Source organism: Malurus melanocephalus, unplaced genomic scaffold (assembly GCF_030028575.1).
Source record: "Malurus melanocephalus ecotype Western Australia unplaced genomic scaffold, MMel_1.1 scaffold_635, whole genome shotgun sequence".
Lineage (NCBI taxonomy): Eukaryota > Metazoa > Chordata > Aves > Passeriformes > Maluridae > Malurus > Malurus melanocephalus.
This window is the reverse complement of record NW_026623867.1, coordinates 85,006-97,998: the sequence shown is the minus strand read 5'-3', so window position 1 is coordinate 97,998 and position 12,993 is coordinate 85,006. Positions and strand designations below refer to the sequence as shown.

At 45.3% G+C, this 12,993-nt stretch overlaps 1 protein-coding gene across 1 annotated transcript in view; it reads right to left on the bottom strand.

Annotated features, from left to right (window-relative positions):
* Nucleotides 1-12,993, bottom strand: part of MYH10 (myosin heavy chain 10) — a 95,984-nt gene that overhangs the window by 44,596 nt on the left and 38,395 nt on the right. Inside the window, exon 5 of the mRNA XM_057383461.1 lies at nt 6,035-6,137. Within this exon, the coding sequence (XP_057239444.1) occupies nt 6,035-6,137 (103 nt within the window). The remainder of the gene's footprint in view (nt 1-6,034; nt 6,138-12,993) is intronic.

Here is a 12,993-nt window from a genome sequence, read left to right as displayed (position 1 = left end):
TCATCCTAGAAAGTCAGGGGAAACTCTGGATTTCAGAAGACTTTTGGTTATGCCAAGCCTTTCACATTTGAGATCAAAGTCTTCACTGGTGATTTGCAAAGTTAGAAAAATATTCCAACAAAACAGTTAATCAAAAGGATTTTGTCGCTTCCACTAATCCATCTTTTATTCAGTACTTTGTTTAACATTTTAAAAGTGTTCTGCACTCTCCCAGCAGCATATTACCCAATATATACAGAGTGTTCTGAGAAGGGCAGCTGGAGAAAGGGCAAACCTCTCACTTCAGGGCTTWAAAGTGGTTAAAAGTCCTTTGCAGTGCTGAGAAACTCATGAGCTGCTCACTCCTCCCTCTCTCAAAGCCAGTTAAATATTTCCAAACTTCCCTATCAGCAGTGTATTTCTCCAAGGTTTCCCCCATTATCAACACAAAGAGAAGAATATACATCAGTTCTCCTACATAACTTTAAAAGCATTAAAAAAAACCACTTGCCTGGTGTTTCACGGGTTTGGGTGATTCGGGCTGTTCATTGCAAACAAACAAATGATAAGTTAGCAAGCAGACATTCCAGCTGCATGTCACATCCCAAGTTATCACTGTCAGCACATTTAACAACACACTCACTCCACAGAAAGCTTCACAGAAACTGCCCAAATTCATTTGAGAACAAAAGTTATTGGCATGTGTGAAATACTGCAACCTGTGTTTATGCTGAGGACTAATTAAACCTGAGATGACAGATGGCCCTGGAGCAGCAAGGGGAAAAAAAAAGGGCAGGAGGTTCATTATTTGGGTACTGCTTTCCAGCCTTGCCAAACAACAGCAAAAAATGAAGCTGAACACCTTTCTCATCAGCCYTGGGCAGTGTGAGATGGTTTGGATGGAGGAGATGATCCTTGTCCTTCAACACTCCCAGAGGTCATGGAAAAACAAGAGGGAAGAGACACAAAGGAATCTGGGGTTTGGGTTTGCACKGTACTACAAATATTAAAGAAATATAAATAATAAACCCACACTCCAGATGAGACCTTTGTTTCTTTCTTTCAAGCACCACCATGAACAGCAGCACAACATTAAACTGGAAAYGTTGCCAGCAAGGAGGACAAAGGGAATGTGAAAGTAATGAAGTAAAACAAAAACCCTTCAAAACTCAAATCTGCACAGCTTCTGCAGAAATTTTCAATTCCATTCTTTATTCCTTGGCTCAGACTGTGAATTTAATAATCTTGAGCTTCATATCTGAGAGCCTGGRGCAAAATATTGTGAAGAAACACACACACAGCAAGAAATTTTTATCCCAAGCCAAATGAACTCTTTCTGTTACTCTTATTTTACCAGGGCAGCATCACAGATTTTGACACAGATCTGTAAAGCAGCTGGCAGAGGTTTGGCTTGGTCAGGTGAGCAATGTGAATTTTCAAAGCTGTACTCTATCCGCCAGGAAAAGAACTACCCCTCCTGGAATTGTGGAAAAGGCCAGGAACACCTTGGAATGCAGAGGAATTTCATTTGTTTATATTTAGAAAAGATGAACGGCATTCTTGGGTGTCCATTTTTGTCCTCACTAGAAACAGAACTGAGCAGAATCAGACACAGATTTAACTTCTCTGTGTTTAAATTAGGGCAGTTAAAGCCCACTTGGGGGACCCAGGGGAGCTTTAGCCTGAGCGAGCCTACCCAAGATCCTGTCCTTTAAAAACTAATTCTGTTTCTTTAGAAATTAATAAAACAAATTAAGCAATTTAGCATTTCAGCTACCAAGGCAAATGCAGCAACTGAAAGCAATCATTAACCTGAGAGTACCAGTAATGAGCTCTGAAGTTTAAAATAGCACCAACATGAAAGAATGGGTTTAGTGAAAACAGAGCCAGTTTGGGGTGAGAGAGGTCTGGAGAAACCTCAGAGCTCCTTCCAGGGCCTAAAGGGGTTCCAGGAGTGCTTAAGAGGGACTGGGGCTGGAGAGAAAGGACACAGGGAATGGYTTCCCAGTGCCAGAGGRCAGGGATGGATGGGATATTGGGCAGGAATTGYTCCCTGGGAGGGTGGGCAGGCCCTGGCACAGGGTGCCCAGAGCAGCTGTGGCTGCCCCTGGATCYCTGGCAGTGCCCRAGGCCAGGCTGGACATTGGGGCTGGGAGTGACCTGGGACAGTGGGAGGTGTCCCAGGAGCTGGAAMAAGATTGGCCACATCACAGGGACACTGAGGTGCCACTAACAGCACGATTTCAGTCCCTCCTCTCCTGCCTGTCCTGCTGCACAGGGAACTGAAGAGCCACAAATTGAGCTGCTTCCAAGCCTCCTTTCCTCCCTTCTCCCAGTGCTCAACCTGCCCAACACCCTCAGCACAAACACCACCCTCTTGCTCACCTGCTCCCTGTCCTTGCTCTCTGCCTCCCCTCTGGCTCCACACAGCTCCTGACCCTGCAGTGGAGGGGACAGGGGCTCCCCTGGGTSCCTAAGGAGCCTGGCACCTCTGCCCAGCCCAGCTCACACCCCTGGGGCTCAGCCCTGCTCCAGGCCAAGCACGCTGGAAAGCTGGGCACGTTACCAGCTGAACAAAATACAAAATGCTTGGGGCAGGCAAAATGTTCAGCTTTAAAATTCTTAACACCCAGCCCCTCCAATTCTTTCAAGCTCAAGGTGAAGCAGGAGCTTTCAGTTCTTAACAATAGAGCCCTTCCATCCTCTGTCSCTTGCCCCACACCAACCAGGAGATCCCTGTGCCAGCTCTGCCTCCCAACCAAGATTCCTGCAGCCAAAAATTCAGCTTTGCTTCCACCCCACCCTCAGCCTTCAGAAGGGCCCTGGTTTATATCCCACTGCCGACTCCCTCCCCTCCCCTGCCCGGCTCTCCAAAGCCCAGCCTCCATTCCCAATTTCAGGCCTGCTGCAGTCTCACCTGGCTCTGCCAAATCCCACAATTACTGAAGTTTCTCTTGTACATTTTTACCAGCACCGCCACCTCCCCACACTTCCGAGCGCAGCGCCCAAGACAACATCTTGGGATTGCACAGGAAATGAGACACGGGGGCTCCAGATTCCAGCACTCCAACATCAGCAACCACCACTGCCATGGCAGCCCAGCACTGAAATTCCAGTCCCTGGGGCTGCCGTGTGTTACTGACTCTGTTTCCAAGGATGATGTGCTAAAAGCTGTGCAGGACTTGGTCAGCCTAAAGAAAGGGGGATTTTGGGAAAGAAAAGCCTCATGGCCAAGCAGGGGGATGCCATCCATGCCAGGCTGGGCAAGGGATGGGCACAGCTCCTCACAGAGGCCAACCATTTCCCACCATCCCAGCTGGAGCAGGTCCCTGCTGGGCCCCTGTGACATAAATGCTGCTCAGAGGTGTCAGACTGGGGCTCCTCTGGTTTGTTCTATTTTTACAGCACTGTCAGGCAAATCAGAGTCAACCCAAGGCTTAGCATACAAATTGCTTCATTTAAAAAAAATAATCAATGAGCCATTCAAAGAGTGTCAGAAATATGCATGTCACTGATAATCATCTGTAACAGGATGGCTGCAGACAGACTGCAAGTCATGGATTAATTTAACAAGCCTGTTTAGCATCTTGTGCACAGGGTAATGCTCAGGTGCTACACACYGTGGATCACCAGCAGCCCTCTACAGCTTTCCAATGAATATGCAAACAGGAACAAATTAGGGCTGCTTCTAATTCTAACAATTTCTGACACCTCCCAACTTTCCAGTGGCACCTGTGAGGGTTAGACATACTYTGTTTCCAATACATAAACAAAAATTCAGTGTTATGGAACAACGGATACTCATTTCTATTCTCAAAGCTGATTTGGTGACAAACATTCTGTGTTTTTCATGGATATAAGGCAGATTAAGTGCTCACTGTGGTACTGCATTGAAGGCTTTTATTCAGGACACTCCTCTATTTCTTGTGTTCCAAATCCCAGCTTTCCCCTTTCTTTCTTGTGCCTTCACTTCTGTAACCCCAGTTCTGCAGGAACACAAGTAAAGGAGCAAAGCTGCTTTACTGGAAGCCAAATGGGCTTTTWAAGAGCACTGGTGTGAGGCTGCATCAGCCCCCAAMCCCAGGGAGCAGCCATGGAACTGCWACAATGACAGTCTCCTAAGGGGGAACATTACAGAGGGCCTGGCACAGAAATTCGAGCAAACCCAGCACAGGGAAAGCCAAACCCACAGAACACAGCCAGGGCTGCAGGGGAACAGCTCCCAGGGAAGCTGCATCATCCCCATCCCTCGAGATTCYCAAAACTCAGCTTTCATGGGGCTTGGGCAATGCAATCCCACTTGGAAGGAAGGCACATTTTGCAAGGTGCAAGGACAAGARGCTTCCAGAAGTGTCTTTCAGCCTGAGGTATCCCACATTGTCAACAGTATAGTTAGAAATACTTGATATAAACCCTGCACAATTCCCTTCTCTCCAAAAGCCTATTGGCAATTTGGCTTCTGTAGAAACTGAAAAAAACACTGGGTTTGTTGAGGGCTGCAAAAGAAGGCTTGGCTCGTAAAGCCAAGAATATTCCTAACTCAAAACCTCCACAGAAAATCAGTTCTGATGGATGATGTCCCAATAGTGTYCCCAGAGCCACCATCTCCCAACACACCCCTGGCACTGCTGCCACCACAGTCCTGAGCAATGTCCTCCTGAGGGCTGCAGCCCACACCAATCTCAGCAAATCCTACAAAGACTGATTAGGATCTTTCCTGTGGGACAAACAAGCAGCATTCCATGTAAGTATGAATGCACAGGCTCACATTATTTGCTCCTGATGAAGCAAAGATTCAAGTTTCCCTGCACACATCACTGGATTTCTCCAAATCTACCTGGCACCTTTCCTTCTCTCCCACTCCAAATCTTTGCCTTTGTTTTCCTCCACAGACTGGGCCAAAGTCATCTCCTGCTCCCACAAGAGTCTGAGCCYTGGCATATTCAGGAATGTCTCAATGTGAAGTGCCCTGCACTGAATTTAGAGGAGGTGTAGCTGCTACAGAGGAGGAATGGCCTAAGGTTGTGCCAGAGGAGGTTCAGGTTGGACATCAGGAGACATTTCTCCAYTGCCAGGGTGGTTAAACATTGAAACAGGCTGCCCAGGGAGGGGTGGAACCACCATCCCTGGGGGGTTCAGAAAATGAGTGGAAATGGCACTTCATGGTATGGTTTAGTGGGAATGGGGGTATTGSTCAAAGGCTGGACTTGATCTCAGAGCTCTTTGCTGTGATTCTGTCATTCTATTGTTCTATAATTCCATAAAATAATTTAGATTGAAGGTTCTAGACACCACAGACACCTGCATCACCACTGGAAAACCAGGCATGTGCCAGTTTTGGTTAGAGCAAGACCCCTGCTTGCAGCAAAGCTGAATTAACACATCCCTGCAAAGAGATGCAAGTGCTCCTAACACCAAATATTCAGTGTCATTCATTTTTTTAAAAGCAAAGAATCACCAAAAATTCAGTGCAAATGTTGAAGCCTGGTAGGAAATCTGAAGAAAATTCTATATAAATCAGGGCTCGTTTCAAGGTAACAAAAAAACCAATATTCTCTGACATAAAAATATATACTCACTTGTTTGTAGTGCAATAAAATCTGAGCTTTTAATTAGATGCTGGCTTCTAGATACAGCAAGTCTTACAGCAGTTTTTAAGTTGGATGATTTTTCACATCTACAAGTTAATTTTGAAAGAACAAAAAGCTTGTTCACAAATGTAGTACTAAAAACTGCATCCAGTGGGAACTAAATTCAGTTTGAATTGCCTGGGTTTATTGAGTTTATTTGAGAACTGGGGTTTATTGCATCAGAAAGCTTTGTTATTATTTGTATAAAGCCTTTAATTTCACAAAAGAAATTAGACARTTGACATGGACTAGAAATTTTGATGTAACACCTCAATCAGCCACTGTTAAGGAGAAAATAATGGTTGAGACAAAATTACATGGAATATATCACAGTTTTTCTTTAATAAAAAAAGTCATTTTTTCAAATGCGAAGATGGTAGTTTGCAAAAAGAGCAATAAACAAACGAGAAAATATCCCAACTTACAGGAATATTATGGTCCTTTCTTCCTTTATGGGAGGAAGCAACATGAGCAAGGTACTGAATAACCTTCTTAGTGTTCTCAGTCTTCCCGGCACCAGATTCACCTCTGCAAAACAGGGCAGACATTTTCCTCAAAATTCATCTCCACCAGCTCAGCAATCCTTTGTTTACAGCACCCCACTTCATCCCATTTATGGCTCTGTCTCTGCAGCAGACCTTCACTGACCCCCTAAAACCAACAGAGGGATGTTGCAGGGAACCACCAGGTATTTGTTTAAAATCCGTTCTTCATCCTAAAGATCTCCTCAGCATTAAGATGTTGATCCAAGGTRTAACAGCAGTTTGATTAAGAGCCTTTGGCTTTTTGCCTGAGCTCCTTTGCTCCCCAAGGTAATGTGAAACACTTTGTCCCCTGCCTGGATCACTGCAGACTGCATTTTTCAGGGTGCAGAGATACGTTTTTATTTTTAAATCATGAGATATACACACTCACTTTTACAGTTAACATTATTTTAATATACTCTATATACCAGGGTTTGGTTGTGGGAATGACCAAGTGGATGGAAACACTCAGTACCTTTAGGAGCCAGAAACACAGAGCAATAAACACACTTTAAACAAGAGATTCTTTCCACTGCTCATTCAGACTCTTTGCTAGGTTAAAAATATATTTAAGGCCACGGGGCTACATCAAGCCATTAACAAATTAACTTATCAGTACAGAGTGGAGGAGTTCACAGATCAATAAAGATAGCAAATACACATTTCATTGTTAAGCCAGAGGTGGATTTAAAGCAGARTATGTTCAGACAGGATTTATGGAGAGGTTTACAGGAGAGATTCAAGGCAGGGAATGTGACCAAGGTCCTGCAATCACAAGTGACATTACTACAGCTCTAAAATAGACAGTTTGGGGGGGYAGGGGGAGGTTTCTAACCTAGGTCTGATCTTCAGACAAATCCACCCCCAGAGGGATTCAGGTCTGCCTCAGGCAGGACTCATGGAGGAGTCAAACCACTGGAGAGAGATTTTCCTGGAGCTGCCATGAGCAGCTCTGAGGTGTGGGAAGCTRAAAAGGATTGYATTATGGGATTTGCATGCAAAGAGTGGAAGCACTCCTGTCATTCAACAGTTGCTCAAAGATGAACAGTTTGGAAGCCACCTCCTCTGTAAGAATGACAAGCACACGTTTTCTCTGCCTGCTTATTTCTCTTCTAAGCTACTTATAATGGAAATGCTCATTTTCCAGGGGAACTTAGGCACATTCTTTTGCAGCCTTCTCCAACATGCTGCACACCCCAGTTTTGCAGCTAATCTGYATTTGCTTAGGGACTCAGTACCTGCAGACCCAAACTTGTTGATCAGATAAGAGTTGAGGAGCATCCCTGTCCTCACACTGCACCCAGCAGCTGCAGGAAGGAGATGAGAGAGCCCTTGGAATTCTAATTCTGCACCTGCAGAAAGGATATTGATACCACCCCAGATTTCCAAGAGAACAAGCTCAAACACTCTCATTGCTCTTCACCTTCCAACACCCTAACATCACAGAAATCCCACTGGGAATGGCCCTAAGAGAGGGGAACCTCTGCTCAGGGATGGCAGGATGGGCATTTCTGCACCCAGCAGCAAGAATCTTCATTCACAGCAGCTCATGGGACTCCTCACAAGAGCTTCAGGAAAAACAGCCTCTGTTTGACCTGACAGAACAGCAGCAACCTCCAGGTTTGGCTGGAAAAAGCTTTTCACTGAAAACCCTGAACAAAACAGTCCTGCAGATGAGCTGTGGGATATTCCACAGCCTCACTCACCCAGCTGGGGCCTTAACCAAGGTTTGTTGATGGCATCTGCTTCTTGGAAGCAACTCCATCAGCCTGTCTAAAACCACTTTGGTCSCATTTTTCCTCACAATCATTGGAAAATAATCCAGAATGTGAAAGATTAGAAAGCATTGCACTCAATTACTCAAAGCTTTCCAGAGACAGAACGGGGAGTTCCCCACAAACTCGTTGACAGGGCTGGCTTTGCTCAGTGCATGGAAAATCCTGGAAGGTGCTGGTTGCAAAGGAGATTACTCTGAGAACTGGCTAATGGATAACTGGGTTTCCTTTTTGCTAAGATACCATCACTGTGAAACCCAGAAACTGGGTGTACTTCGGGACCGCTACGAGTGGAACAACACCCTCTGCCTTAATGACAAATCCCATTTCTACCCAGCCCAGAGTCCCCACAAACAAGACAAAAGTGAATGCTGATAAGCAGAAAAAAAACCCCAAACCATCAGATGCCAATTCTTGCTTCTCAAGTCTTTATTTCTCATTTCCCTTTCACTGCAGTGTTTACATTAACATAATTCATGACCATGAGCAATAATAAAAGCGGCTTTGCCTGTTTCTGGATGTGTATTAAAATATGCTAATGCTAAAACTATTCCAGCAGGTAAGAGAAGTAAGAAGCGCAGCAAAATATATATTTACATTTTAAAACAATACAATTTGTTCTTATTGTCAGCAGAGCTTGGGAATGCACTGTTAGTTGTGTCTGCAAAGCTACAGAAATAATCTTTTCTGTCAAATCACAAAAAGAATGTTTATTACACTTTAAAGGGAGGGCAATCTCCTCTAACACAYGCAGGGAGGAAAAGCTGGTACAATAAACAGAGCTCAGATGTCAGCTCTGGAAAACGGCAGAGCAGGGGCTGGAAGAGTCAGCTGCAGACACACCAGTAAAGCTGCACAAGCACAGGAAAAGCAGGAGCTTGAAACACATTCCYTGTGTGAAAAACCCTCTAAATCCAACAGAGGGGTATTTTAGAGAGAGGCTTTATGCGAGACCTCATTCAAAAGCAACACTAACAGATGTTATCATCCCAGTCCTGMTCTCCCTGGAGCTTACAAGAATGCCAAATATTTCCTGCAGCATCGTGTCAAATAGCTCTGCTGCCATATACTATGAAAGAATTAGAAGATTTAGGATCAAGTCCTTTGCATTTATAGGAATARTGACATCTGCATACTTTGGTTCTTTCCCAGAAGTGCAAACACATGGATTATAAAAATAAATTCAAATCTTCTACCTCTATCAACCTGCCCAAAAAAGGTAAACTCCAAGTAACACCATGTACAATATTTATGGAATGGAGATGGAATCACAAAGCTAAAGCTTAACTTTTTCAAAACCTTGTTTTAATACAACTCAATCTGTTACCATAAATTAAACAACTAAAGCCCTGGACTGAGAACCAGCCTTACCTCAGCCAGTGGCAGCTCTGCTAAAACTGCAGTGGGCTCGTGATTTCACCTCCTTTAGTTCAGCCCCTCCGGTAGAATCAAAACCTTATGGGACTAAATGGAAGCATTCAGCTGCAGCCATGGGCCAYGCCAAACAGTGCTCCYARGGAAGCAAACCATCCTCAGCAATAGCTGGAAGTATAAGGTTATTCCMTCYATTAACTGAGGGATTTCTCCCTTGRAAACCACYTTCCAGGGCCAGGTCAAAGACCMACAGTGACTGGGGAATTCATGCAGGATCCCATGTCCGAGTGCTCTTCCMTGGAGCAGCAAAGCTGCTGCTTTGAAGCAGATTCATGCACATTTAAAATAGGGAAAGTTGAGCCAGCATGAGCACTTTAAAGTTTAACATGGTTCTGAATTCATTGCATGTAAAGCTGTRGAGCCATTTTCAGCAAAGCCGAGAACTCTCCAGGCAAATTTACCCCAGCTCCAATTTGGTTAGCAAAAACCAAGCACTGACTCAACCAGCTGCAGCTCCTTCCCCAAGCAACTTGAGCCCAAATCTTGCACAAAAAGCACTTCCATGGCTGAATGGATTCTCATCTGGAGAACAGGCACAACAGAGGGAGAGGATTCACAGGTGATGAAGGAATGGGAGCTGCTCTTCCCGGGGAACAGCATCCTCTCCCCACATCCCCACTTCTAAGGACAGGGATTACCCCAGAAACAGGTCAACAGTCCCTTTGGGAAATCCTGTTCCAAGAGGGAGCACTGGTCCTGAAGGAAAACAGCAGGGAGGAGCTGCTTCCCTTACTGCCCAGCAGGTTTGAAGCACTCACACATCCTGTGACTCTGACAGCACCAGCATGGCAGGGCCACCACCCCTCCCTGACCTGGCAAATCCTTTATGGACTYGAGGGAAGTCAGCTGAGTAGAAGTTGTTTACTGAAGGCCCACTGCACAGCCTGGCCTCATTCCAGCCCCCTTCCCCAGAGAGCCATTCATTCCACGAGCAGTGGCTTCCCTGAAGGTACAAAGTGCCACGAGCAGCACAGAACACAGCGACACAAACCCACAAACACGTCCCCAGAAAGCTCGGCAATTCCAAGGCATGTTTTTCTTTTTTTTGCTATCTGGGCACAATCTGCAGATAACAATATTCCTGAAGATGTGGAATGTGTTAGGATGGTCAGATGMAGTTGCAGATCAGCTCTGTGATTTAAATTCCTGAAAAACTAACCCAAACAAGTCAGGATTTTTCCTTTTGGACGCCTGGGTCACTCAAACCTTTCCTCTGCCCCAGGAATGACAGTCTAGGTCTATCCTTCCTGATCAGGAACAAGCTCTGGGATGAGAAGTTCAGGTGGGAGCAGAGAGTCCCCCTGTGAAGAAGCGGCACCACACCCTTGGCACATGGGCACACAGAGCCCAACTCGCTGCTCCCAGCTCCCCTGGCCAGCAGTGCCTCCTTCCATGGGAAGCAGCCACTTCCAGAAGGGCCCAAACCATGGAAATATGGAAATATGCWCTTAAATTGTTTGGAGGAGAAAGTAACTGCCTATGTAAGAGCCCCAACAATGGCCTTTTGTCCTCATCACAACAGCAGTTGCAAAGAACAGAGGAGACACTTATTCTCAGGCACAACTGACCAGATCATCTGCCAGTTACAAATTAACAGATATTCACAGGCAACACCTGTAATTAAAGGGTGTTTTAATCACCTGGCTTATTTGCTGTAAGAGGTATAACTGATAGTTTGGCAAAAAGGCATTAACTGGCTTTACTATTGACGTGGCTGCTTTGGAGCTGCTTCCTCTCCCTCTGGATGCTCCACATCATCTCCACACCACTCGCCTGGGGAATGTTCCCAGCTGGAGCCCAGCCAGGGGTTGTATACAAAAATGTTTGGTATTTGCTGCTGTTGGCCTTTAATAAGCAGCCTCTATTCCCTCCACACCCCATCACTCCTACGGAAGCCAGCTCAGATTAGATATCCTTGTAGGGCTGCAAGCATCTGCTAAACACCTCTTTATCAGGCCCAGGCCTGGTTTGGGGAATGCCAGAGGTCTGTGGTAAGAGTCTCTAAAAGTGCAGTGCAGAGTTGACTTTCTTGAGTATTTCCCAAATTCCTAATTACCACAACACAAATTTCTTCATCTTGGTCATCAGCCTGGTATGTTCAATGAGCAGAGAAACACCAAAACTTCACAAAATAGCAGCAGCTGCAGCTTCTCYRAGAGAAAAAAAAAARCCCACCCTGAAAAGCTCTTCAGCACAGCTTCACARTCCCACAGAAATGGGAAAATGTGCAGAAAGGTCTGGGAATGCTGCAATGTTGGCATTACTTCTCGGTACAAATCACTGATGGATGCTGAGTCAACACAGACTGAAACCTACTGCTTTTATATATATATTTAAATATATATAAAAACTTTTATATATATATATATCTATATATATTACTTAGAAGCCAGAAGGAACATGAAGTTTCTGGAACTCCACGTATTTTGCTTTCCTTTCAGCAAACTAAGAATTTACAGAGATAAGGTCCAAAATAAACTTTCATTCACGCTCCAGACAAGGGGGAGTGATGAGAYAGAAGTTGGTTAAGTCCAGCTTCCCAGAAAGTGCTGGTTTTGAGGGCTGCTCRTTTGCTCTCATTGAAAAGATGGATGAACTGAAGTCCAAAGCAGAGGAGAGCTCCAGCAGCCTTTCTCACCATMTGTTACTGGTTAGCAACCCAAGATTAAACCATCCAACTTCAAAGCTGAAAAGAAATTCTCACCATTACTGTTTTCTCAGCTCCTCCCATCTCATCAGTAGCCAGGCAATAATCTGGCTTTCACCCATGGATTGTCCAGCTCCATTTGGGAGCTGTAGATGYTCCTATCTCTGGACATATTTGGGTTTTTTATTTGGTGAAAGGCCAAAGGGCACAGAAGAAATCCCACTGCTGCTCCTGAGGAAATCAGTGGGATGCCACAGAGCAGCAGAGGCTGCTGGATATGGGAAGAAGACTTTTGGCTCACTGAGAAAAGCCCACCCATAATAAAGAATTTCATAAAGAAGTTTCTCCTACAAACTTCATCCCTGAGCTCAATACTCCTCAACTCACACAGATGGGGAAGGGGAGGTGCCACTATGAAACAACACAAAAACCAGAGGCAAAGAAGTGATGGCAGGTTACACACCACCAACTCCAAATCAAGCCCTGAGGACAGCCCCTGCAACAACCCAAATGTCTAAATTTGGGTCCCTGAAAGGTGGGGAGTTGAAAGGGAACAGAAAAGGAGGTAACAAAGGCAGCCAGACAGGCACAACACTTCATGGTCAGAGAACACCTCCTGTCTGCCACCAAGTCTGCATTGGAGCTGTGCAGGACAGACGATGCAGCAGCCTCGTTTGGTGGGTTTTTTCTCCTCCTTCATACATGTGACTTTGGGAAAAACCCACTAGATATTTTAAGACCTCCAGTTCATGCAGAACTCCTGATGGAACCTCAGCAGATGATGAAGCTSAGACAGAAAACCTCCAACCACTGCCTCCAAAACAATGAGATGTTATGAGAGACATGCTTGGAGAAACACCCATGCAGGTGGTCCCACTCCAACCATGCATTGGGATAAACACCTGTTCYTGCAGCATCTCACTGAAACACAGGGTATTGTTCAGCACAGCTCTCAGAGAGCAAAAAATGAACTCTCAGCAGAGTGAATTCCTCAAGAAGGTCCC